Source organism: Dasypus novemcinctus, chromosome 7 (genome assembly GCF_030445035.2).
Source record: "Dasypus novemcinctus isolate mDasNov1 chromosome 7, mDasNov1.1.hap2, whole genome shotgun sequence".
NCBI lineage: Eukaryota > Metazoa > Chordata > Mammalia > Cingulata > Dasypodidae > Dasypus > Dasypus novemcinctus.
This window is the reverse complement of record NC_080679.1, coordinates 83,269-111,177: the sequence shown is the minus strand read 5'-3', so window position 1 is coordinate 111,177 and position 27,909 is coordinate 83,269. Positions and strand designations below refer to the sequence as shown.

The following is a 27,909-nucleotide window of genomic DNA, read 5'->3' as shown; positions in this document are numbered from 1 at the left end:
AATAGCCCCAATTCTATCAGATGCCAAAAACCTAAACCTCCCACATCCAAACCAGGAAACTTTCCGAAGTAGTGGTTCACCTGATGCCTCATCGGAAGTCTCTCTTACTCCCGGACCATCCCAGCCCTGGAAACCCTGCCTGGGGTAACCTCCCATGCTGTCTGTTCAGGCTGACAGGCATCCACTCCATACGTCCTCACCTCCGGGCTCAGGCTCGGGCTCGCTGCATTCATGGCCCCCAAGTGGGGCATGGGCAGGACATGACTGCCATTTCAGTGTCACAGAAGTCATCTGCACATGCACGTACGACATGGGTCCCTGGAGCATCAGTGCATCCTGGAGATGGAGAAAGTTCCCACGAGGATGGCCCCCGAAGTTCTGGCACGGATGGTCGAAGGCACTGTGAGAGGAGAGTAGACCGCAGATCAGAGAGGCCTTCCCTTGCCAGCCACATTGCCTCTGAAGGGAACCGTGTGTGTGTTTCAGGAGAGTTGCTGTCTATGGCCCTGCCCATCCCATGTCCTGCAGCCAGTCCACAAACACTGTCAGACTGGGCAGTGGCTGACTGTCCCATAGCTGGGGACTCAGGGCTCTTGTCAGCCGTAGGAGGCTTAAGTGTGGTATTTGAATGTATCTTGCCTACATCAGGGACCTAGATGCATTTCTGTCACTCTTCCCGGCCCCCAACAGAGGAGAAAATAGTTCCCAGAAAGGCAGGGAAAAGCAGCGACTGCTTCAGTCAATGCACTGCACCAAAATCGAGCCGCTCTGAAATGCCTGCTGAATGGGGAACTGCTGCCCCCCTTTCCAGGTCCTAACTGTACCTCAGCCTGAGGCCGAGGGAGCAAGACCTGGCCTATTCAAGCAGGCCTCTGTGTGTCTCCTCCCTTTCCTACCATTTCTTTCTTACCAGGGGCACTGCCTTGTCCCACCTTGCCTAGACAGCTCAACTCCCTCACCAGACCATCCAGGCAGAGAGATTAGCAGTTTGCTCAACACTTCTTCTTCCCTAGGACCATGGATCCGGTGATTGCTATGGTTTAAGTGGGTTAGATGAAACCAAGCAGGGAAAATGTCACATCTTTGTGACACATGAGTAGACCCCTCTACCCCTCCACCTCTACAGGCACTGCACATTTCCGACTCAGCTGTGGAGTTTGGAGCCCTTTGTTCTGACCTATGGGCCACTCACATTGTTAAGGGGTGCCCAGTGTTTTCATCTCCTTGACAAACCAGGAGGACTTGCCCATACCCAGAGAGAGCCGTGACCATCACACCAACTTGCTGTGGACCCCCATGCTCATGAGATCAAGTGTAGCTTCTGACGCCCTACGGGAGTGCATGCTCAGGGGGCAGACAATTTTTCTGCTTCATTCCTCCAGCGAAGCTAAATCTGTCAATGTCCCTCCACATATAGGTAGGCAGAATCTATTTGTCAGTTGTGCTCCACGATCACTTTTCCCCATGTCACAGTGGGTCTGGACAACCCTCTGAAAGCCCAGAGAACGCTGCTCTCCTAGGAATTCAGATGGGACCTCCGGGACGGATTTCTCCACATTCTTTCAACATGGGAAAGAGTCGTGTCCCTTCCGAGAGGGTGTTGAAGGCTGTGACAGACGCTCCCCAGCAGAGGGAAGAAAACAATCTGATAAGCCCCTGGGCCTCGGTCAGCCCATCAGACCTGGTTTCAACTATCCCTAGCTAATGTGCTTAGGTTCTGCATAGGAACCCGTGGTGTGTGTCCCCTCACTCCTACCACCTGACGGACGAGGAGAGATGCGAGAAGGGAGTTGACGGACCCAGTGAACAAGAAATGTGGAGTGAGTCATGGATGTGGAAGGGGCCTGGTTCTCACCCGGTGAGGAGCCTGTGCAGGACGAGTTGTGTGGGCCTCACGGTATGGTCGTGCATTCCAAGCCCAGAGGAGAATGGGAACTCCTCGCCCAGGTGGTCGGGCCCGAGGTTGTCCTCTGTGCAGGGGGCAGTGATGACAATCTGCTTCCAGAGGATGTCCTCCTCAGCTCCATCAGGATTGCCCTCCAAGGCTCACAGAGCTCTGGCCAGGTAAAGGGCAGACCCTAGAAATAGCCATGGAGTAGGCAGTTAGCACCAAGATGGTGCCAAAGCCCCAGGGGCTCCGGCTCTATAGGTGCCGCTTTGCCCTCTGCGGTGTTTGGAGAAGGAGACACCACTGCCCATGGAGCAGGCCATAGAACGGACACTGGAATTTGAAGAGGACGAGGGTTCCCCACCCAGGTATCTTTTCCACGTGTCTTTTAAAGGCAGAAAATAGCCCCAATTCTATCAGATGCCAAAAACCTAAACCTCCCACATCCAAACCAGGAAACTTTCCGAAGTAGTGGTTCACCTGATGCCTCATCGGAAGTCTCTCTTACTCCCGGACCATCCCAGCCCTGGAAACCCTGCCTGGGGTAACCTCCCATGCTGTCTGTTCAGGCTGACAGGCATCCACTCCATACGTCCTCACCTCCGGGCTCAGGCTCGGGCTCGCTGCATTCATGGCCCCCAAGTGGGGCATGGGCAGGACATGACTGCCATTTCAGTGTCACAGAAGTCATCTGCACATGCACGTACGACATGGGTCCCTGGAGCATCAGTGCATCCTGGAGATGGAGAAAGTTCCCATGAGGATGGCCCCCGAAGTTCTGGCACGGATGGTCGAAGGCACTGTGAGAGGAGAGTAGACCGCAGATCAGAGAGGCCTTCCCTTGCCAGCCACATTGCCTCTGAAGGGAACCGTGTGTGTGTTTCAGGAGAGTTGCTGTCTATGGCCCTGCCCATCCCATGTCCTGCAGCCAGTCCACAAACACTGTCAGACTGGGCAGTGGCTGACTGTCCCATAGCTGGGGACTCAGGGCTCTTGTCAGCCGTAGGAGGCTTAAGTGTGGTATTTGAATGTATCTTGCCTACATCAGGGACCTAGATGCATTTCTGTCACTCTTCCCGGCCCCCAACAGAGGAGAAAATAGTTCCCAGAAAGGCAGGGAAAAGCAGCGACTGCTTCAGTCAATGCACTGCACCAAAATCGAGCCGCTCTGAAATGCCTGCTGAATGGGGAACTGCTGCCCCCCTTTCCAGGTCCTAACTGTACCTCAGCCTGAGGCCGAGGGAGCAAGACCTGGCCTATTGAAGCAGGCCTCTGTGTGTCTCCTCCCTTTCCTACCATTTCTTTCTTACCAGGGGCACTGCCTTGTCCCACCTTGCCTAGAGGGAGCTCAACTCCCTCACCAGACCATCCAGGCAGAGAGATTAGCAGTTTGCTCAACACTTCTTCTTCCCTAGGACCATGGATCCGGTGATTGCTATGGTTTAAGTGGGTTAGATGAAACCAAGCAGGGAAAATGTCACATCTTTGTGACACATGAGTAGACCCCTCTACCCCTCCACCTCTACAGGCACTGCACATTTCCGACTCAGCTGTGGAGTTTGGAGCCCTTTGTTCTGACCTATGGGCCACTCACATTGTTAAGGGGTGCCCAGTGTTTTCATCTCCTTGACAAACCAGGAGGACTTGCCCATACCCAGAGAGAGCCGTGACCATCACACCAACTTGCTGTGGACCCCCATGCTCATGAGATCAAGTGTAGCTTCTGACGCCCTACGGGAGTGCATGCTCAGGGGGCAGACAATTTTTCTGCTTCATTCCTCCAGCGAAGCTAAATCTGTCAATGTCCCTCCACATATAGGTAGGCAGAATCTATTTGTCAGTTGTGCTCCACGATCACTTTTCCCCATGTCACAGTGGGTCTGGACAACCCTCTGAAAGCCCAGAGAACGCTGCTCTCCTAGGAATTCAGATGGGACCTCCGGGACGGATTTCTCCACATTCTTTCAACATGGGAAAGAGTCGTGTCCCTTCCGAGAGGGTGTTGAAGGCTGTGACAGACGCTCCCCAGCAGAGGGAAGAAAACAATCTGATGAGCCCCTGGGCCTCGGTCAGCCCATCAGACCTGGTTTCAACTATCCCTAGCTAATGTGCTTAGGTTCTGCATAGGAACCCGTGGTGTGTGTCCCCTCACTCCTACCACCTGACGGACGAGGAGAGATGCGAGAAGGGAGTTGATGGACCCAGTGAACAAGAAATGTGGCGTGAGTCATGGATGTGGAAGGGGCCTGGTTCTCACCCGGTGAGGAGCCTGTGCAGGACGAGTTGTGTGGGCCTCACGGTATGGTCGTGCATTCCAAGCCCAGAGGAGAATGGGAACTCCTCGCCCAGGTGGTCGGGCCCGAGGTTGTCCTCTGTGCAGGGGGCTGTGATGACAATCTGCTTCCAGATGATGTCTTCCTTGAGCCCATAATGATCGCTCTCAAAGGCTCTAAGAGCTCTGGCTAGATGGAGGGTGGACCCTAGAAATAGCGATAGAATAGGCACCTACCACAATCATGCTTCCAAAGCCTTGTGGGGCTTGAGCAGTATAGGTGCTGCTTTTCCTTCTGCTGTGTTTGGAGGAGACACTACTGCCCATGGAGCTGTCCGTAGATTTGACACTGGAACTTTAAGGTTAGAAGTGTTCCCCACCCTGACATCCTTTCCAGTTGTCTTTTAGTAGGCAGAAAATAGCCACAATCCTTACAGATGCAGTAAACCCATAGCAACCACAACTGAACCTGGAAACTTCTGTGCATATTGGTGCACCTTATGTTGCTTCTGAGTTTCCTATTATTCCTTGACAACCCCATCCCAGGGACATCATTCCTGGGTTTTTCACCCATGGTGTGTGCTGGGGCTTACAGCCACCCACTTACAGACATCCTCACCTTCTAAGGTGGACTCTCTTGGTTGACGAAAGTGAGATCTATACTGTGCAAGATGGGACCTCCGTTGAAGTGTGAAGCCCCTTATAGTCCCATGTATAGGGTCCAGCCGGTCCTTGGATGTAAGAACGTCCTGTGGCTGAGAAGTGTCCCCACTGGCATGGTCCACCCTTGTGTGGAATACAGAGCAGATGTCATTTTGAATGGTGTGTAGACAGCAGATCCGACAGGTTTTCCTATCATCCCATTTTCCCTCCCCAACGTATCCATGTGCGTGTTCAAGGAGGGCTCCTCTACACAACCTTGCCCATTTCCAGGCCCTGTACCTACTCCCCAATACTGTTATACCTGGCAAAGGCTGTTTGTCCCCTAGCTGCAGACCAGTGACTGTTGTCCAACATTGTGGGCTTGTGTCCAATATTTCAACAAATCTTAACCTTGTCCGAGACCCTTCACCCATATCTGTCTTTCTTGCTCTCTCTACAGAGGAATCTGCATTCCAGAGGGCAGCTAAGGCAGTGACTACTTCTTCTTTGCACTATGCTTCAAAACATGGGCACTTAATACTTGGTGGGTGGGGCCCTCTACCCCACATTTCCATGGCCTAAGTGCATCCTATCCTGCATCCCAGGGACCAAGAGCTGCCATATTTTTTGAAAGCCTGTGAGTGTAACTCATCCAGGCCTTATTTTCCTCTTAGTGGCAGGAGCCCAGGCTAACCCCACTTTTCCTAGAGCTGAGAAGCCTCGACAGAACATCTCTACAAATTCTTTAGCATTTTGCTAAACTCCTCTCTTCCCTGGGACCATGGATTCTGTTCATAGGATGGGAAATTTTTGGGACAAAGAGATCTGTCCTGAGCTTCCCGGGACTACCCCACCTAAACTTTCTGACTCCACTGTGGACTTTAAGGCCCTTGTAGATTACATATATTCCACTCATATTTTCCTTAGGTCCATGAGTCTTCCTTGTCCTTAAGTGACCTGGAGGACTGTCTCATCCCTAAAGAAAGACACTGAAGTATCACACCTAACATTCACGGTCTCCCTATGCTTATGAGGTCTAGTGTAATTATCTGACTCCCTGTGGAATGGACATCCAGCAGCAGGGATTTTTACTCCTCCTTTCCTTCAACTACTAATCTGTGCAATTTTCCTACACACATAATCACTATTTATTGATTGAGCCCAATCATCACATTCCCAGATGTCTGATTTGGCAGATTCTACTTCTCCAGCCCCCTCAATGCCTTTTGACTAGACCTTGGTTGAAGAAGTGCAGGACGGAAGTGTCAATCTTCCTTCAAAAAGGGAAAGAGGTTTTTGCTATGGCCTGTTGTAGTTGAGGACTGAGTCAGAGGCTTCTCCCTAGGTGAGTGGGAAATCACGGTGTCCATCCCAGGCCCTATAACAGCCCATGACACACAGACTAACTTGGTCAACACTTCCTATATCTCCTCCCATTTGGTCCTCTCAATAACTATTGCTGTTTGTCCTGCAGGCCCCTACTCATGCCAGGAGTCATCTGAGGCTCAGAGAAATGAATTGACCCCCAGTGTCCAATGGCAATATCTGGCACCCCAGCCGCCATGGAAGGGCTACTGTGCTCACCTGGGGATCATTTTCATCAGGGTTTGCCTGGTGGGGAGGACCACTTTCCTGTCCCCCAGGACGTTGGATGCGCCCAGGTCCTCCCTGCCCAAGTGGCCAGACAGCAGGTGTTGCTCCATGTTCTGGCTGGTTCTAAAGCTCTGCACCAAGCCGGGATCTATTATTTCCTCAGCCGTGTCATTTTCATCCTGGCAGGTAGAATGTTGGGACATAAAGGGACATGCAGTCAGCAGCTGCAAAATGTCCAAAAAATGGCTATGCCTCGATTTCACACTGGAAGTCAGTGACCTCCCGTGACTGTGGCAGGATGTGGACTATGGCTGACACTTAGTGACAGGGCAAAGGAGACCAGTCCTGGGTTCAAGCCCTGGATTTCAGTGACCTCAAAACTCTTCACTCTTCTCTTCAAAATTAAAGAGAGTTTTGAGGATGTGAGGCTACAGTAATAGTAGATTCTGTATGGGCTAAATTCCTGGAGATTCCAGGATGGGAGGAAGACTCTGGAATGCCCAAGGAAATGAGATGATGTGACAGGGAAGAGAAATTCCAAACGGTCTTGAAAATAGTCAAGTGTCGGCCGCCTTCCAGTGAAGCAATTGTAAATATGATTCTGCCTTGCTGAACCACACAGACCCATTTTCAGACTGTTCCCACCCAATGTCAGCTGACTGCAGGGAAGCACCAGCCCTCACTCTTTTGGGATGACTGAAATGTTTCAAGTAATTTGGCCCCAGCCATTCAAACTCTAAATATGTATAATGTTTGACTGAGCCAAGCTGTTCCTAGTAGCCCATTCTGGGTGATCTTGAACCATTAGACTAGTCAAAGCTGTGGGACATTCCTTGAAGCCCAGTGGAAATGGCAAAAGAAAGGAGTCCCGTCTAGGTCCAAGGGCTTTAAGGCTGAATTTCTGATGTTCCTAGCCTCCCCTTTGGAACATGATACAGCCCTACCACCTGACCTGGAAGTGTCACAGTATTGACCTCTGTTGGATGGCAAGTTACAGAGAAATAGGTATTATACTATAATCTTCTCTCCCTTTTTGAGTTAAAAACAGCCTAGGAAATGTGAGGATGCTTAAGGATGGAGACACAGTCCAACTGAATGCAAGCAGAAAATAGGGGATGGGGAATGTAGGAGCCATTGGATTAAACATCCAAGGCAGGATCCAAGCCAAAGACTGTCTTGGTTTATGAGAAAATCTGAGTCATCATGAAGGGCTCTTTTCTGATATCCAACCCACATTGCACCTCGTCATGAATGGGTTGGGTTGTGGGGTAAGTGTGCATTCCCAGATTCCTGATAGTGTTGTACTGAATTCCAAGAGGGAGAATCCTTGGCAGGGAGCCTGCAGATTCTGCCAGGGTAGGGTCTAGGTCCTGGGGTCCCCTGACTGTCTTGGACCTGTGTGTGGAGAAGCCCTCAGCTCCCATCTCACCTCTCTTCTCTTCTGGCTTCTGTTGGTGGCCGTGTGCACGGGCACCCTGCTCAGCGAAGTGGTGTCGATGACACAGTCATCCTGCTCTGAGCTGGATGAGCTCTGCAATGATAGGGTCATCAGCAGGGCCACAAGGCATCAGGACCCTGACTGGTTATCCCCAAGAGGAACAGCCCTACATCAAGTTCTACTTCCAGACGAGGCAAAGACCTATATGTATAGACCTCCTCCCAGCAGGGAAATGACAACTCTGTAGATCTGGATCAATCTCTGGGCAGATGGGCACCAACCCCAGGCCTCTCCTTCTGTCCCTGCCAGCCATGACCTGGAGAAGAACATGATGCACCCAGCAGGTGTCCACCCCCAATCACCTCTCTGCCCAGCCTGGTATCCTCCAGACAGCCACCCTGGGAGTGGAAGGTGGTGAGGCTGCTCAGGAAGGAGAACAGTGTCAGCCTGGTCTGCCTCCCCTGCCCTGGTTCCCTTGGTTACCTTGGATTTCCTTCTGCCAAATGGACGGACTCTTCCCTGTTGAGAGTTGAGCCAACGCCTACAACGTCGTATCAGGCTCTCACTTTGGGTTTTCCTGCGGCAAAGGCCTTGCGAAGTAGGCAGGCAGCAACAAGAGAACATCTTCTCTCAAGCATCAAGGCCTGAGTGAGCTGTTCATTCCGTTAATATCTAGAATGTGGGCCCTTGGTTACTGGGGTTCCAAGTTCTGTTGCGTTCCATCTCCAGGGAAGTGAGGTAACTTCCTGCTTCCCCTTCTCTGTGCTCCCTTCCTGGATGACAGCTTCCCAAGGTCCCCTCTGGGCTGCTGACTGTTTACCCTCTGAACCATTGCATTTCCCATGTGTGCACAATTTCACCAATACGGTCCTCCTTCCTGCCTTGCTGGGGCCTGGGGGCATCAAGAACCATCTAAGGAGATGGACCTTGGTACACCACCATCCTCCTCCTGCCTGTTCTGTGATCCGGGACATGCCTTTCTGTTTCTCAGGGCTTCCCATGTCTCCCCTGCTGCACAGTGGGTCAAATCTACCTGATCCTTCCGAGGAAAGGCATCAGGTAGATCAGAGAAAATGCCTTGGAAACTTCAGGGCTGGTTTCACATGTAGCCAGTGCACATAGGTAGACAAGGAAGAATATACAAGATGGAGTGGGAAGCAGCAGGGATCACAATCAAAGAGGGCTGAGTTCTGGCAGTGTCATCTTGAGAACATCATGAGCACCTTGGCTTCATGTCACAATCCATGCCAAAATGGGCTTTAAATTCCATGAAAAGCAGTCTTAGTCACCTGCAGTGGTCAAAGCCTCCAAAGATTTCCCATTCCTGTTAGTTTCAGACCCAAGCCTCCTGCACCGCCTGACCTCTCCCTGGACTCCATAGATGATCCTGTGCTCTGCTGCATCTCGCACACACAAGTCCTCGGTTCCCCAATCCTCCAAGCCTGTGTCTGCTCAGTAGGACACTGAGAGTTTAGAAATCCTTTTCCAGCGCTCCAGAGTACCGTGGTCATCAGAGAGCCAAGACCAAATAATTCTCCTAGGCTGTGGCACACCTAGGGTCCCCCACTCCAAGCATTGCAGTTTATAGAGGGGACGTTGAGGCCTTCTTTGCAGTAGCCTCCCTCCACCCTGGGAGTTCATCTTCATCCCAGGTGCTCAGATTAGTGGAGGGAGGACCTCAGCTCTGTCCTCTCCTGCTTGCCCTGGGGATGTCCCTACCCAGGCAGAACCCTGGGAACCTCCGAGATCCCACCGCCCATCCAGGTGGCATCTCCCCCTCCCCAGGCTTTGGCCTATGCAAGTGTCAACTGGAGAAAGCTGGCCCTGCCCCATGGCAGAGCTCCCTCCATCCTCTTTCCTCTGTGTCCTTGCCACCTCCCTGGTTCCAGGTCCTACTCTGACTCCCAGGACATGATCCCTACCCATTTGGCCAGTGTGTGTGTGTGCGGGCGGTGCTCATGAAGTTCTTTGGGGATCCTGAGAAGAAAACAACTTCATATGGGCAGAAGCAGGCAGGGGGTCCCCATGAGTTAGGGGCTGTGCTTTTCAAAGTTTCTGTGCAAGAGGGTTGAGCCCTCACCTCAGATGCCAGAAGTGTCCAGGTCCTCCTCTGGATTCTGCACACCCCGTGGGCCTTGAGCTTCACCTTTCTCTGGGTCTCTGTTCCTGAATTGAAAAGTGAGGGGTTGAAAATGGATCTGGGTAAGAAGGTGCTCTGGGTAAGAAGCCATCCACCCCCAGCCTGGGAGGAGGTGGGTGAGGCCACACTTGGGGCAGTCAGGGTGCTGAGCTCCAAAAGCCAGGAGGTAAAGCCCAGCACACAGGGTGGTCGAGCTCATGCCCACAGCAGGGCACACACACACGTCCTTCCTCGGACAGAGAAAGGTACTTGCAATGAACCCCACCTCTCTGGGCATGCGCAAGGAGCCAATGGCTGCCTGCCCGACCCCCAGGGCCCTTCTCTGTGCTAGCTCACCCAGGGGGCCCTGGAACACCCCAAATCCAGCTAGCGTCATCTGCCTGAACGTGTCTGGAGTAGAGACTGGTGTCCTAGGAGCCTCAGAATGCACTGCCTGTGAGATCCACAGGTGGGCATGGATCTTCAATGCTGCAGTAGCCAGTGACACCAAGAGGAGGGCAGGGCAGGACCCCTCCCTGCACCACCTTCCCCCAATCCAGATGGTGCAGCCGGGGTGGCAGGTAGTCCAGGAAGGAGGCAGAGCCTCGTGCTGCCCAGAGTGGGATCTGTCCACTGCCGCTTGCCAGGGAGCCCCTCTGGCCCCATGTCTGTTCCCCCTTTTGCAGGGAAGCCAGAGGTTCCAGCCCTCAAGGCCCCCAGCTCTCAGGTACTGAGCCCATCCCGCAGGTGGGACAGGGAATCACTGCTCTATACCATCATAGGTGCCTGTGCTGCCACTCAGGGGCTTTTCCAGGCCTGGAGACTCCCTGGCCAAGTGGCTCCTGAGTCCAGGCCCTTCAGGATTGCACCTGCCTGGCTTTAGTCCCTACACATCCTCATGGGTTTGGGTCCCTCACCCCCTTTGCCTTAAGGAAACTGAGGCTCTGAGAAGTCACCAGTTTTGGGAGGTTGATCTGAAGTGCCCAGGGCTGGGCAGGTCCCAGCAAGAAGAAGGCTCATGGGAGGGCATGTGCTTGATGGGGAGCTCCCTCAGGGCTGTCTCCCTGATCACGCGGGGCTCTGTCACCCAGGGGAGGAATTTGGGGACTTCACTGCATGGAGGAAAAGGGGGACCCAGTGCAGCAGGACCTAGTGAGCAGGGACCCTGCCACAGCCACATCTAGCATAAGCTGGGATGAGGTCTGCCTCAGGGCCCTTCTGGGCACTTGGCGGCTTTGATGACTGTCTGCCTCCACACAGGGGTGAGCATGCTGGTGGAGGCCCAGAGCAGACTCCTGGTCAGAGCTGTCATTCAGGAGAAGGTGGTTTCCAGAAAGGTGACATCGGGGACATTGGGGGGCTGCCCCCAATCCCACTCCCCTGGAGTTTCTTGTACCTGTCACCATTATCCACGGTGTTGTAGAGAAGGGGAATGTGAATTTCCATCATTTTTGAAGGGAAATTTCTTTTAACTTTAATTGCCTTTCATCTTTCAGGGCCCCATCATACTACAAGATACTGCAATGTATTCTATTCATAAAATCTTAATATTAGAAATGCCTTTAATTGGGTTTCCATTTTTAAAGCTGAGTTATAGACAACGCATAGAAAGCAAACAAAACTGCAGAAGAGAATGGTAAAGGCTACAAGCCTGGATTTTTCTCTTGGCTGAAAAGCTGTGAGAAGCAAGGGGTGGGGACAAAGCTAAGCTGTGGACTAATCTCCTTAGCCTCCAGGAGAGGGAAGCAGTAGATCCTGTGTAAGTTGATCAATCAAATGATGGTTAATTTCCTGTCAGCTAGAATAGGGAAAGTGATGGTTTGATGAAAAATCATGTTCTCAAAGCTGAAATATTCCTGTGTGTATAAACCTATTTTAAATATGACTTTTTGATTAGGTCAATTCAGTTATGTCCTGACCCAGATGTTATTCTTCTTCCTGGAGTCCTTTATAAACAGGATGAATATGGACAGAGTCACAAGAGGGAGAGAAAGGCAAGGAAACCAGAAGCTGTAAGCAACGACACCCAGCAGAGGGCCTTTGCATGTACAGAGGAGTCCAGGATGGTGCAGCCTGGCTTTGGGGAGAATGTATTACCTGACGCGGCCCTGATAGAAACATTTTCATGGCTTCCTCACTACACATGTAACCGAATGCACCCCATGGGCAAATTCCCCCAGTCCTGGTATAATACTGTCAGGGGCTGAGCCGACCAGAACAGTAATGGTGTCCAGTGGTTTGATCCAACAAGCACTGGTCTGATTGTTCCTATGAGGCTATTTTCATCACTTGAACTCATTAGTCAGGTGACAGCACCTGTGCCTGATTATGTCTCCCATCAAGGCAGGAGCTTGTCTTGAGCTTTGAGGGAAATCTTATTCCACCAATTGAAGGCATTAAGGGAAGAACTGATGGTTGCAGCAGTCAGAAAGAGACAGGCAGCTTCTCCGGGAGAATTCGTTATGAACTTCATTGGGGTTTTCAACTTGCTGCCTGCCATATGGTACTTGGACTTGCCAATACCCACAATTACATGAACCAATTCATCTTTTAAAAATTCTCTGAATATTTACATGTATTTATCTCGTCTGTTTTGACTAAAGCAGACTTTGGTCCTGAGAATGGTTCTCGTGAAGCAGAATGTTTAAGATTTCTGAGTTGAGTCTGGCGTTTGACAATCGGTTGTCTAATATTACTTAAGTTTGCTAAAAGCTGCTGGGAGCAATATACCAGAAATGGGTTTGCTTTTGCCCTGAGGACCGATGAGGTTAAAAGCTTATGGTTCTGAGGCCATGAAAGTGTGCAGTCAAGGCATCATCAGGAGACCCTTTCTCCCTGAGCTCAGCTGTGGGCAGTCAGGCACATGGTGTCTCTGCTTGCCACTCCCCTCCCCTCCAGCCTCATAGCTTCAGCTTCTGTCTGCACCAGCTTCCTCTGCGATTCTGTGTTCCTTTCATTTAGGCTTCAGGCTCCTGGGGATGTCACCCTCGGTTTCTGGTTTCTTCTCTATCTCTAAAGCTTTCTTTGGTATCGGTGGCTTTTTATAACGGACAATAGTAAGAGGTTTCAGACCCAACCTGAGGCACATAAGCTAATCGAAGGCCCTTGTAGCAGTTTGATACGGTTTATGAATTCCAAAAATAGAGTTTGCATTATGTTTATAACCTGATCTGTTCTTCTGGGTTAGGGATACCGTTAGATTGTATTGACTTCAGAGGTTTCAGTTTTACTTGTTTAAATTATGACTAGGGCTTTGATTGGGCCACATCACATAGAAAACAAGAAAGCAGAGGAGACAGTTGGAGTTTTTGAACCTGGAGCCCAGGAAAGAAATCCATAGAGAAGCAGATGCATGATGAAAATAATCAGGACTCATTAGACATGGTAGAGTCCCTGGGAAGACAGATGAGCCTCTTTCCCGATTATCTAGAGCTGTCCTTGTGGACAGCCCACAGCCGAGCCTAGAGAGAAACCCTCCCTGGGAGACATACAAGACTTATCCCAGTCTACAGCTGATATTGGAAGAAGCTGGGGCCACAGAGCCTTAAGGGGAAGAGGAAGCCTGAACACTTGCAGATGTTGACAGTCATCTTGCTCCAACAAGTAGCAATAGATTTCTGTGAGGGAAGTAACTATGCTTTATGGCCTTTGTGACTAGAAGCTCCTACCCTAAATATATACCCTTATAAAAGCTAACAGATTTCTGGTATTTTGCATTAGCATCCCTTTGGCTGAGTAATACAGCGCTTTCATGAAGAAACTTCATCCAAACATCTCACCTACAAGAAGTTTACATGCATAAGAATGATTAGCCCTAAGGACATGACTCTTTGAGTTCCACAAAATCTCAAACTGCCACACACCACCCTCTGGACCTCAGAAATACACATGCAAAATACATTCATTCCACCACAATATTTCAAAAGCCTTAACTCATTTTAGTAAGTTTTAAGTACAAAATCTCACTAAAATCAATTATAGGTGCTCCTCCCTTGCCATACTTGACCCTCTCTGTAGTCCAAAACTTTGTCAAAAAGGAAGCCCAATATATTGTCAGGTTCGATTAGTAGAAAAATGCAATATAGTGATGGGTTTAAAGGTTAGATATAGAATACACAGAAATTTAGAAAAATTAAATTAAGGAAAAATAAATTGGGATATCACAGAAATGAAAAAATGAAAAAGCTTTGTTTCTGACATTTTGCCTTTCATCACTGCTACAGGTGTCGCTCTGTATGTACAGTGGCAAGGCAGTTTCTTCCATTTCTTCTTTAGTGTCTACCTCCTTTCTTTCTTTCTTTTTTGTTTTTTTCTCCCTGATTATTAAGTTTCTCTTGACATAAGTTTTAGGTCACAGTAATTCACGTATCCAATATATGGTTGTCACACATATCCAACATCAAGGGTGGCCACTGTGGCTGCTGATGGTCAGGAGAGGGAAGAAGAGATATGGTGTGGGGGCATTTTCAGAATTTGGAGTTGTCCTAGGTGGTGCTGCAGGGATGGATGCTGGACACTGTGTGTCCTGTCATGGCCCACTGGGTGTACTGGGGGACAGTGTGGACTACAATGTGGACCATTGTCCACGTGCTGCAGTGGTTCTCCAGAATGCATTCACCAGGTATAGTGGATATGCCACAATGGTGGAAGACTTTGCTGATGTGGGAGAGGTGGCATGGGTGGGGTAGGGGGTATATGGGGACCTCATATTGTTTCAATGTAACATTAAAAATAAAATAAAGCAGAAAAAATAAAATAAAATCAATTATAGACATATCATCTATCCTGGGGCAAAAATTGCCCTGTGTTTTGGAACTGTGAAACTTAAAAACTAAGTTAACTGCCTCCATTATACAAATGAGGGACTTTTATAAAATAACAATTCCCCTTTCCATAGGGAGAAATGGAAAGGAAACAGGGTCACAGGTCCCAAAGAGTTCCAAAAAGCTGCAGGCCCGAGGAATTGGGTTGAGGACTGGGGGAAACTATTGAATATGGGACAATGTTAAGTATATGGTTGAAGCTATAATGTTGAGAAAATTCTTTAGAAAATATAATAAGGAAGGATTATGTGTTTGAGGTGCTTAAGGCTGGGGCATCTGGTACAGGGGCAAGGTTCAAGGAAGTGTGTGAGTGCCCATGTTGTCATAGTGTGTTCCATCATAGGGTGGAAACCCATACAATGACCGAGAGGGCATCGTGTCTCTCGAGAGAATCGGTGGCTCCCAATTAGTTCAGGCAGTCTAGTATGTCAAGCCCTCAGCATAGTTACAGTATCTGTAAATCTGGTCCCTCAAGTAGTGAAGATTGTTTTTCACTGGGGGCCCTGCGGGGAATGGGAGAGAGGTGTAGAATAGACGTCAGCAGGGCAACTGGGGGGCAATGGAAGTGCTCCACCAGATCATGCAATGGTGGATATAGGGCATGTTGACTTACAGCAAAAGTGTATAAAAGTCTATAAGCTAAAATGTAAACCATAAAATAGAACACAAGGAAGCTAAAAATTTAGAAATTTGTACAGCCTAAAATAGAAACCATGATGTAAGCCAAAATGGATGCATGGTTGATAGCTAAGTTTCAAAATCTGTACATCAGCTACAGCAAATATAACATGACAAGTAAGAAGATCATGGCTGGGAAAGGGGAAAGGGTTTGATGTTGGATATAGGGGAGTCCCCTATACTGTGAATTACTGTGATCTAAAACTTTTTGAAGACAAAATTTAAAAATTAGAAAAAAAAAAAGATGTAGGCAGTGAGGAAAAAATGAAAGAAAGTGCCTTGCCAATGTACATACAGACAACACCTGTTACAGTGCTGAAAGGCAAAATGTTTGAAATACTTTTATAATAGTTTTCATTTTATTAATGCACCAATTTATTTTTACTTTATTTTAGTATTTCTAAATTATTATGTATTCTATTTCTAAACTTAAAACCCATCAGTCTATTTCAATTTCCTATTAATTGAATTTGGCAATATATTAGGCTTCATTGTTGAAGAAGTTTTGGAGCACAGAGAGGTAACAACTATGGCAAGGGAGCAACACTGCTTTGGGGCATTACTGAAGGGAGCACATGAGTGGGGGGGGACTTCTCCAGGGCATGTATATAGGGGACATAAAAATATTCTGATCTATGTTGGATATTTTTATAGTAATTAGAGTTATAAATGTCAACTGAGGGAGTGCTAGTTGCTACTCCGTGGAACTCTGTCACATTCCCCAATGGAACATCAATAATCCCCCAAGTGTAACGGCAAAGGCCAGAAAGGAAGGATGGTTCAATAATGAGCCCTTGATGCTGATGACTATGGTTATGAGCCTGTGGGCCTGAAATAGAAACTAGGCCTGTTACCTCCTGAGAGCCTCCATGTTGCTTACATGTGGCTACTCTCTAGCTAAACTCATCATGTAATTGCATTACATTCCCCCCCCCCAGCATGGGACATGACTCCCAGGGTTGAGCCTCCCTGGTGCTGAGGGATTACTACCAATCACTAACTGGTGATGTACCTAAAAAGACACCTTGAATAAAAGGGCCAACTCAGACCGGCAGAATATCTCAGCCTACATATTGTATCAAGTGTTAAGAACCACTTTTTGGCCTTAAATAAAAGGGGGAAATGGCAAAGACAAATAAGTTTATATGACTGAGTCTTCCAAAAAGAGTCAGGAGGTCATCAGAGGGGTCAGGCTTACGCTCGCCTCAGCAGGACCCCAGAGAGAGACAAAGTAGATACAACCCTAGGTGCCAGTTCTCCTGAAGGCAATGGAGAACCACAGAGTATACAGTCATGGCAGATGGATTTGGAGTTCTGTGCCATATCAGAGGGCCCTACTTTGGAATTTGTGCTCCTGAGTGTAATGGAGCTGGACTCTGATGTGACCTTTCTACACATGCCTCTTCTGTCACAATACTGAACCTGTGCTTGGTGCGAAGGATGGGGCATACTCAGGGGACTTATCTCTGGACTGCCCACGTGCGAGCTGGTCCCTGAGCCTCAGCAGAGTTGTGAATCCTACGCTTTGGTTCATTGGACTTACCTAAGTCTGCTAACAGGGAGGTGAAGATGGTCAGCCATCACATTAGGGAATCAAGAGTGCCAACAACTGCAAGCAGAGGAATTTCATCCATCATCCAAGTGGAATGTAAGCCTCCTCTTGATCTAGAGGTGGAGTGGACATCATCATCCCATGGTCTAGAGAATGGAGAAATAAAATATGGATTAGAGTGGACTTACTGATATTCTACTATAAACTATTATGACGAGTAATAGAAAAAATTGTAGCATTGGGGTGGAGGAAGTGGCCACAGTAGTTGCTGAAGGCAGGGAGAGGGAAGAAGGGATGTGCTGTGGAGGCATTTTGGGGACTTGGACTTGTCCTAAATGATATTGCAGGGTGAGATGCTGGACTTTATATATCCTGCCATAACCCACTGGATGTACTGGGGGAGTATGAACTATAGGGTAAACTATTATCTGTGTGGTGCGTCAGTGCTCCAAAATATGTTCACTGAGTTTGATGAGTGTGCCACAATGATGGAGGAGGTTATGAGTGTTGTTGGAGTGGGGTGGGAGGGTTGGATGTGTATGGGAAACTCTTATATTTTTAATGTAAGAGTTTTTCTGTAATGTATATACCTTCAAAAACATACAACTTACAAAAACGATGGGGTGGGGGTGGGGAATGGGGTATATGGGAACCTCACATGTTTTTAAATGTTTTTTTTCATGTAGTATTCTTTGTGATCTATTAACAGATAATGTGTTGGTTCCACATTGTATTAGTCAGCCAAAGTGGAACTGATGCAAAATACCAGAAATTTCTTGGCTTTTATAAAGGGTATTTAGTTGGGGTAGGAGCTTATATTCACAAGGCCATAAATGATAAGTTACTTCCCTCACCAGTGCCTGTTGCCATGTTTTGGAGCAAGATTACTCCTGACATCTGCAAGGGTTCACCTTCGTCTTCTCCTTAAGGCTCTGTGGTCCCAGCTTCTACTCTCAGCTGTAGGCTGTCTTTCTCCCAAGGCTGGTTTCTCTCTGGGTGCAGCTGCTCTGCTCTCCATAAGGCCAGCTATAAACTACCAAGCAAATGGTTCTTCTCTCTTCCCAGGGTCTCTGCTTGTCTGATGGTGCCTGTTCTCTTTCCTCACGTATCTGTTTCTCTGTGTATTTACTTCCCAGGCTCCAGGCTCCCAAATTCCAAGTGTCTCCTCTGCCTCATTGTTTCCTCTGTGATGTGGCCCAATCAAAGCCCTAGTCATAATATAATCAAGCAAAAGTGACACCTCTGAATTCAATACAATCTAAGGGTATCTATCACTAGCCCAGAGGAACAGAGCAGTTCACAAACATCATCATTATTTCCTTTTGGAGTTCATCAATAACATCAAAGTGCCACACACATGCAGGAATCAAGGTGAAGCAGGCTAGTTCAGGGAATGGAAAAATGAACCTGGGGCCTGGCAGAAAACCACAGCTGTGAGACACATGCCCTGGGACCCCTCCCTGTGGGAAGGACCTTGTGAGAATTCCCCATTGGGAACGGGGTTTTGTCTGGGATCAAAGGAAAGTCCCGAATATTCTTAAGGTGTCCATCACGGGAATTGAAGAGTGGGATAAGTAATCAAAACAACAGACAGCTGGGACTCCTCCCCTGACAAAGGGTGAGGTAATTAATGGTTTAAAAAGCCAGCACAGAGGCTAAATCAGCCCGTTTTCCCTCTTTTTGTCCTTTCTCACTCTGCATGGACCAGCATGCAAGTCCACCTGGGGACTTGTCATCTGCAATGGGGACTTGTAATCTGTAAATCAGCCCGTTTGACCCTTTTTAGCCCCTTTTCCCTCTCTCAGCCTGGATCAGCCCACAAGTACACCTGGGGCCCATACTCTGTTCTGTTCTTTCTCTTCTCTCTTTTTCTTAGTAAACTACCAGCCTTACTAAACTGGCATGTTCTTAAATTCTCTTTTGTAACATAGCCAAGAACCTAGAGAAAATCTGGCAACAAGGGGTCCAGACTGTCACCTAGTGAGACTTTCTCCCCACAGATCCTTCCTGGATAACTGTCCTTCCATCCTGACTTACAGGCAGTGACTGACTGCTTTCCTGGCCAGTGAACCCCTCACATGGTGCCCTGTTCTCTGGGGACTCATTTTCCAGAAGCTCAGATTTTAAAACTATGTATTTCTAGTTACTTTGTCCCCAAGAGTTTAGTTCTTCCCTTTTCCGTTTCTTCCACAGTTTACTATGAATAGCAAGAAGTCCGGCCACATTTCCACAATTTGGTTTTGAAATTTCCTCAGCTAAATATCTAAGTTCATCACTTTCAAATTCTGTCTTCCATCTAATACTTGGAGTCAATTGTGCCAAGTTCTCTGGCACTTTATAGCTGAGGTTATTAAGGGGTTTGTAAGCCTGAATTGAAAAAAAAAATTATTCTTGTGTGGATATTTTGGTGTGGGCGTGATATATTTATGAAATAATACACAATGTAGTGTGGACTTAGTGAAGGCCCATGGCTGATACCTGACTGGTAAAGGGGTCTGTGGAACAAAGGTTAAGAAATCCTGCTTCAAAGCAAAAAAACACCTTCTGTCCAGCTTGCAATGATGTATTCCTTTATTCGAAGGTCTCCTCAGAAGTATCTTTTGCCTTCTGGTTTCTACTAACAATCTCTCCAAAGCAATAGAGGCTTTTCCTTTTTTTTTTTTTTTTTTTTTAATGTATCTCCCCTTCCCACCTCCCCTCCAGTTCTCTGCTTTCTGTGTCCATTCGCTCTGTGTTCTTCTCTGTCTACTTGTATTCTTGTCAGCGGTACTGGGAATCTATGTCTCTTTTTGTTACCTCATCTTGCTATGTCAGCTCTCAATGTGTGCAGCACCACTCCTGGGCAGGCTGCACTTTTTTCATGATGGGCAGCTCTCCTTAGAGGGTGCACTCCTTGCGCATGGGGCTCCCCTACGCGGCAGACACCCCTTGTGGCAGGGCACTCCTTGTGCACATCAGCACTGCAGGTGGGCTGGCTCACCACATGGGTCAGGAAGCCCTGGGTTTGAGCCTTGGACCTCCCGTGTGGGAGGCAGATACTCTAGCCATTCAGCCAAATAATGCTTCTCTTAGGCTTTTCCTTTTCAGGTCTCACAAGTCTTCCAAATTCAACTCTTCACACTTTCTTGGTGTTTATATAACAGCATGCACCCCACTCTCCTGGTATCAGTTTCTCTTATAATTTGCTGAAAGCTGCTGGGAGCAAAGTACCAGAAATGGGCTGGCATTTACAATGGGGATTTGTTAGCAGAAGAGCTTAGAGTTCTGAGGTTGTGAATGCATCCAAACCAAGGCATCATCAGGGCACCCTTTCTCCCTGAGCTGCAGCTAGGGGTCATCAGGCCTATGGGGGTGCCCACCTGTCCACCCTTTCTCCTCTGGCCTTGTTACTTTCAACTTCTACCAAAAGTGGTGTCCTCTCAGCGTTTGTGCTCTGTTGATTTCAGCTTCTGGCTTCCAGAGTCTTCTTGCTCAGCCTGGGTTCCTTTCTATCTCTGAGGCTTTTTTTTTTTTTTTTTTTTTTTTACTATCTGTGTCTTTTTATTCCACCATTTTAAAGAACCTGGTAATAGGATTAAGACTCATGCAGGATCATGCAATCCAATTAAAGGCCCTTAACTGACATAATTTAACCTCCTATTACAGGTTTGTATGTACATGATGATATTCTGAGGTCCAGAAAATCTTCAAACTGCTGCAACTATGAGTACATTAAATAGCATTAAAGGCTATTTCCAATGATCAAGTGTGTATGGACACTCCATGCATGAAATAGCAATAGAAATATGAAAAATATAACCAATGAACAGTGCTACTTTGCTGAGACAATCTCAGCAATAGGTTGGCTCAAAGGGAAGATGACATAGAACTTAAGACATAAAAGGACAGAAAGAAAGATACAAGAGAGGAAATAAAGATAGGACCAGGGGACTCACAGCTTCTGGAACAGAGAGCCTCGACCCTAGTCTTCACATCGTATTTATTAGAAATTACAAAGCAGCAGCTTTCCATGTTTACTTTTAAAGCTGTTTGTTATTAGAACTGAAACCTTTACAATACTAGGGAACAGGCCATACAAAATCCAAATGCCTCCTCAGGCAAACAACTGTCATGCTGACAAGACAGAGTTCTGTCTAGTTAAGACCCGGTGTTCCTAAGCCCACACTTCTTATCTGCATTATGGAAACATTCTAACTTCAAGTCAGGTTCCCACATTCAAATTCAAGGTATTTTACCACAAACCAATTCATTTGACCTCAGCAGTAAGGTGGGGTCCTGGACCCAGGAGAGAATGGGGGGTGATCATGCATCACAGCATCTCCCCCTGTGCAGCAGTGAGGTGGCCACTGAGCTTAGAGCATGAGCAAATCGGGCTCATCTGTCTTAGGACAGTGTATATTCTACTGAAGATGACAGAGAAGCCCATCTGGGGGCAGTAGGACAGGAGTTCTGGCACCTGAGCCCCCACCTTCCACACCCTTTTCTCCCCCTCTCTGCTCACAGCTGGCCCTAGGGTCACACCGCAGGAAGACAGGGGTATCTCTCACTCTGTCCATAGGCTGCTCTCGATATCTCAACATCCGCAGACTTCTCCCTTGTTGAGGGAGTCCCTGGATTTTGTCCTGCTTCTCATAATCCAGACTGTGCCCCACGGAGATGCTGGATTTGAGTCTCCCACAGTCCCCAGGTCCGAAGAGGCTGGCTCACTGCTGCCACCACTGCCTGGTCCCTCGTGCACTGTCACCAGATGATGCCAGGCATGTTCTACCTAGCAGAGACTGGCACAAGCTCAGGCTGAGCCTGCACAAGGCTCTGTGCAGGCCAGTGGCTCCCTCCAGGGGATTCCATGTATCCAGCCCCAAAAATCCCACCACCATTTGACCCAGCAGCAGGGATCTCCTCATGGTGCAATATCAGGAAATAGAGTCTTGTCCCATTGGCAGGGTGTGAGCGAGGGACTCTTGTCTCTATAGTACCCAAAGTTGATCTGGTGAAATGAGGAAATGTACGCCCGACATAGAGAGCTATGCTCATGCTAGAGTGAATGCAGGGATGTGGATGTGGCTCAGGCAACTGAGCTCCCACCTACCACACGGGAGGGCTGTGGTTCAGTTCCCAGTGCCTCCTAAAGAAGACAGCGAGCTGGTGCACCAGGCAGGTGCAGCAAACCAACACAACAAGATGATGCAATAAGAGACACAAGAAAAACAATGAGAGACACAACAAAGCAGGGTATGGAGGGGGCTCAAGCAATTAGGTGCCTCCCTCCCACATCAGAGGTCCCAGACCAGTTCCCAGTGCCTCCTAAAAGCACAGCACACAGCAAGTGCAAACAATGAGGGGGGGGCAGAAATAAATAAAACAAATCTTTAAAAAGAATGATACAGAATTTTAAAAAATAATAGTAAACTGAATGCAAACTTCTTTAGCTCTCCTGGCTTTAGGTCATTGATTCCTGTGAATCCATTTGCAAGAGGTGACTCAGCTTCTTCTTAGGGTAGTTTCTCCCCCATATAGTCAAACCTATTAACATTTATCACTATTTTTTCTTTAAACAGCATTCATGACACTTCATAAATACCATCAGCATTCCCACTTAAAAAAACAACAACTGTACTTTCATTTGCCAGGATTTTCCCCCTAAATTTGAATCTTTACAAGCTTGAAATCATAGCACAGACCTAAGCTTAGCTCAGCTTCTCTTGGCAGGATGGCGCGGCATCATTCTGTTGTCCCATCCACAACACGTGACTCGTGAGAGCCCACAAGCCTACTTAACCCTGGAGATGACTTGTGTTTGAGGTTATTTCCAGTTTTTCTCTATCACAGCACTGAATTTAAGGACACCGTTGTCCTCAAAATGATTTTCTTCTTGTGCATTATTCCCTCTTCCTGTAATTTCTCCAAACTGGAATTAGCCAGTGAGTGAACAGACTGTTCATCCTGGTAGTCAAGTGGCTTCTCAGAAGGGTTGTGTTAATGTCTAGACTAAACACCTCTTCATTTGTCTATGTGACCTGCAGGTTACTAAGGAAAAGAGCCTCATTCTGCAGACCTTGGGTTACAAGTACATGGGCCGGGGAATAATAAATGTGAAAAGAAAGGGGAAACTGAAGACGTACTTTGTGAGCACAGAGATGTCATGGTCGCTTACCCAGAGCAACGTGGCATGCTGAAGACGCCTTCGTGCCCAGAGGACCAGATGTTCAGGAAGGTTCCACGCACTTTCTGACTATCTCGTTGGCCCCTTGTTTCCCATGTGTGTGCTCTGTCCTGTCCCATGGAATCTTTTAGACTTGTTCCCATGACCCAGCGCCATACCATTCAGTGTCTGATGTGTGTCAAGATCATTTTGCAACTTGCACTGTGCTTACTCCTAAGCAAAAGGGAAAGGAATGTGATTTCTGGGAGAAAAGAATTCAAGGAAATAACAAAGACGATAGAGGTGAAACAAACAAAAAGGAAGACTTTTCTTTCCTGAAGATTTATCAGCAGTCTTTCTATACTATAGGCTTTAAAAACAATCAGCATCACAATCAGAGTCTACCAGATGAAGCTCTGTGTACACAAGGGGCTCTCCGAGTGGGGTTCCCCCACCCACCTGCCAGCACCCACAGCATCACCTGGGAGTTTGTTAGAAATGCAAATTCTGAGACCCAGACCCAGACCTGCTGAATCAGAAACTCCAGGCATGGGGCAGGCTGTTTTATTGGACAGTTGTCCAGGTGACTCTGATTCAAGGTCAGGCTTGAGACCCTCTGGCTGAGAGGCCAGGCACTAGACCAGCCCCTGTATTTTACAAAAAGGAAACTGAGTTCCAGAGAGGATAAGGGACTTGTCCAAATTTTCAGTTGGTCAGTGACTGAGGCAAGACTGGAATAGAAAATTGCCTATTCCGTGAATTCTATGACAGAGTAAAACCTACCCAAAGCTCTTTGTGCTCCAGGCAACTGAAAACACTTCTGTGAGGTAAACATGCAAATCAGAAGTTTTGGAGTTCATTTCTGTCAGTTAAGTGAACAGTGACATCTGTAGGTGAGTAAAATACCCATCCTCAAAGTTCTCCTAAACCCTTAAGTTTTGTAGGAAGTCTTCTTTTCTTAAAAGCACTTTACGGGAAGCAGATGTGGTTCAAGCAGTTGTGCACCTGCCTAACTTGGGAAGTAATGGGTTCGGTTCTCAGTGCCTCCTAAAGAAGATGAAATACACAGTGAGCTGATGCAAAGGGCTGGTATGGCAAGCTGATGCAACAAGATGACACAGCAAGACAACACAATGAGGAAACACTACAAGAGATGCAAAAGCAGGGAGTGGATGTGGCTCAAGCAGTTGGACACCTCCCTCCCATACGGGAGGTCCCAGGTTCTGTTCCTGGTGCCTCATAAAAAAAAAAAAAGAAGACAAGCAGCTTGACACAGAGTGCAGACAGTGAGTACAAACAACGAGAAAGTGAGAAAGAAAAGAGAAGAGAAAAGAAAATCCTTTAAAAACACAAACTTTAAGTCCACACCCTTTAAAATTCCAGTTTTTCAAGGCATCTGTTTAGAAATGACTAAACTTTGTCTTGTATCCTCTATGATATTCTTTGTCCAAACTCAATGTGCAATTCCTAAAGGCAGCACCCACTCCACTTCCCCTTGCTCTAGATATGTCTAACAAGAGAAAGAACATCATTGATGAATGGTGGAAATTTCATAAAGCAAAACAAATTACTTTAATCTAAGAATATATTTGTTGATTGTCAGTTTAATGGGCATATTTATTACCTTTAAGTTGAAAACATCTCGTCTACAGAAATATATTTAATTTCCCTTACTGTCTAACAAACGTGAGATGTTCTGAAATCTTGCCCAATTCAATTCCTGCTTCTTAAATGTAAGCACTAAAAGGTTAATGGCCTAATTTAAAGTCAATGAAAATAACTTAGGTTTACAATTAATTGATTGCAGTCACTTTCAGATGAAGGCACCTCCTACAGATGCTTTGTTTTTCCTAGTAATCAAGGCTGACGAAAGAGTAATTTATAAAAATGTAACCCAAACTCTATACTTCCTGTTATGGTCTTACCAATATGATATAAAGGAACCAAAGGCATTCTGAATAAAATTTTGCTAATTGTTTGAAAAAATGAAAGGCACCTATAATACAAAACCTGGTTTCCAATGAAGAAAGAAATATTTAGAAGCCACTAAGCCTAGAAATAAGCAGTAATTCAATGTCAAAAATCCCAGTCACTCCAGGGGATGAGCCTCCCTGGCACTGAGGGATTCCTACTGAGCACCAGCTGATGATGTAACTACCAAAAGACCATGAACAAAGAGGTCAACTCAGACTAGCAGAATATCTCAGCCTACATGTCATAACAGGTGTTAAAAACTGCTTTTTGACTTTGGGGAAATGGGAAGGACAAGTGATTTTATATGGCTAAGAGTCTCCAAAAAAGAGTCGGGAGGTCATCAGGGGGTGATGCTTATGCATGCCTCAGCATGGTACCAGAGACAGCCAAGGTAGATGGAAACCCAGGTGCTGGTTCTCCTGAGGGCTGCAGCGACCTACAGGTTCTAGGGTCAAGGCAGATGGCTCTGGAGTTCAGGGCCATGTCAATTGGCCCTACTTTGGAGTTTGTGTTCCTGAGTGGGATGGAGTTGGACTCAGATATAACCTTTCTACACATGCCTCTTCTGTTACTTTTACTGGACCTGTAGTTGGTGTTTGGGTTGGTGTATACTCAGGAGACCTGAATCTCTGAACTGTACATGTGATGGCCATGCCCTGGGCCTCAGCAGACTTGCAGCTCCTACCTTCTGGTTTGTTGGACTTACCCTGGCCAGCTGACAGGGAGGTGAAGAGGGTTAACCACCACACCTGGGCACCAAGAATGCCTACAGCTACAAGCAGGAGAATTGCATCCATCATCCATGTGGAATCTAAACCCCCTCTTGATGTAGAAGGGGACTGGACATACTAATCCCAGGGTCCACAGGATGGAGGAATAGAGTATGGATTAGAGTGGATTTACTGGTGTTCTGCTGGGGAACTACAGGGATTAGTAAGGGAAGAAATTGTAATAGTGATGTGGAGAGGGTGGCCACGGTGGCTGCTGATGGTAGGGAGAGGGAAGAAGAGATATGGTGTGGGGGCATTTTCAGGGCTTGGAGTTGTCCTACGTGGTGCTGCAGGGATGGATGCTGGATGTTGTGTGTCCTGTTGTGTCCCACTGGGTGGACTGGGGGAGAGCGGGGATGACAATGTGGACCCCTGTCCCTGGGCTGCGGCGGTTCTCCAGAACGTATCTGCCAGGTGCGGTGGATGTGCCACAATGATGGAAGAGTTTGTTGATGTGGGAGGGGTGGTGTGGGTGGGGTGGGGGGTATATGTAACATTTAAAAGAAAATAAAGAAGAAAAATAATCCCAGTCACTTAAGGTGGGGAATTTTTTTTTTGTTATTTACTTTTTTAATGTTACATTAAAAAAATAAATGTTACATTAAAAAAAATGAGGTCCCCATATACCCCCCACCCCTCTCACCCCACTCCTCCCCCCATAACAACAATCTCCTCCATCATCATGAGACATTCATTGCAATTGGTGAATACATCTCTGAGCACCGCTGCACCTCATGATCAATGGTCCACACCATAGCCCACACTCTCCCCCAGTCCACCCAGTGGGCCTTGGCAGGACATACAATGTCTGGTTACTGTCCCCACAGCACCACCCAGGACAACTCCAACCCCCAAAAATGCCCCCACATCACATCTCTTCCTGGTGGGGAAAGTTTTCATGTCATGGGGGTGCCTGTAGTGAATGAGGCACCAGCATCCCTTAATCTGAAATAGTCTCATGTAAAACAAGCCTGCCGGACGCCCCAAGTCTTAAAGGTGTCTGCCTGGCCCTGGCCCAGGTCCATTAGCGAAGCTGCTCATTGTTCATCGTCCCCACCCTAAGGCCAGGTGAGGGCATTGCTGCAGCTTCTAGGTGTCAGCACAAGGGGGTCAAAAGGCCCCAGGCACACCCCTCTCTGTGGAAGGAGTCCCTGGGCCTTTGGGGCCTGGAGCGAACTTCAGGCTGGAGAACTGTGTCCCAAGGTAGGGGCCTTGATGCTGGGGATGTCGTTCTGCCTGTGGAAGTCAGCCCTCACCTGATGGGTGCGGCCATGGTCACAGGTCAGCAGCTCGACAGGCTAGTGGAGGCACTTCCCTTAGGGGGAAGACGTCAGCACCCCAACGGGCCGTCCATGCTCCTGTGGGGGATCATGGAGATGCTGCCATCAGCAGGGGTTTGCTGCTGCAGCTGCCTGAATCCTACCAAGGGGCGCCAGGTGGACGCACACTTGCACCCCACCATGGTGCATCAGGTGGGTGCCTGCACACCTGCACTCTGCTTAGTTGTGTCATGTGAGTGCCCGCATACCTGCACCCTGCCGTGGTGCACCAGGTGGGTCCATCCTGGTCCCTCAGAGGCTGCTCTGAAGCCCATGAGCCCCTTTACCATGTGAGCCTCTGGGCCTCTGCTCAGAACCCTCCAGTGTCCCAGGTCCCTCTGAGGTGACAGCAAAGCTCTTCAAGTGCCTTCAGGCTCTGCGGCCTGGGCCCGCTTCCCTCTGACTGCACCTGCATGTCCTGTGTCCCTCTCCCCTCTCTCCCAGCCACCTCCTGCCCACCTTTCTTCCCACCCTGACCCTCCTTCTTGCCCCAAACACACAGGGCTCCTTCCAGCTCCAGCAGTGTGGGGGTTCCCCTCATGAAATCAGCTAGAGGTCTTAAAAGCCAAAATTAAAAAAGGATTTCAGAAACCAGAAAGAATTTCTGCCCCTACTTCCATTGCTTCCCCAGGGAATATGGAATTACCAGGCCTCAAAATCACCTTTATCAGAGTGTCCAGCTTTCAACCTGCCCTTCAG

General features: G+C 48.0%; 1 protein-coding gene across 1 annotated transcript; it reads right to left on the bottom strand.

Annotated features, from left to right (window-relative positions):
* Window positions 1-308: 308 nt before the first annotated feature.
* On the bottom strand, window positions 309-27,891 carry LOC131279085 (uncharacterized). The gene is made up of 8 exons (XM_071216004.1): window positions 27,873-27,891; window positions 9,914-9,999; window positions 7,825-7,926; window positions 6,387-6,574; window positions 4,780-4,946; window positions 4,146-4,368; window positions 2,489-2,688; window positions 309-2,078 (listed from the first exon to the last, which is right to left on the bottom strand). The coding sequence occupies exons 4-8, from the start codon at window positions 6,503-6,505 to the stop codon at window positions 2,047-2,049; spliced, it is 741 nt and encodes a 246-aa protein (XP_071072105.1). The 5' UTR covers window positions 6,506-6,574; window positions 7,825-7,926; window positions 9,914-9,999; window positions 27,873-27,891; the 3' UTR covers window positions 309-2,046.
* Window positions 27,892-27,909: the final 18 nt, after the last annotated feature.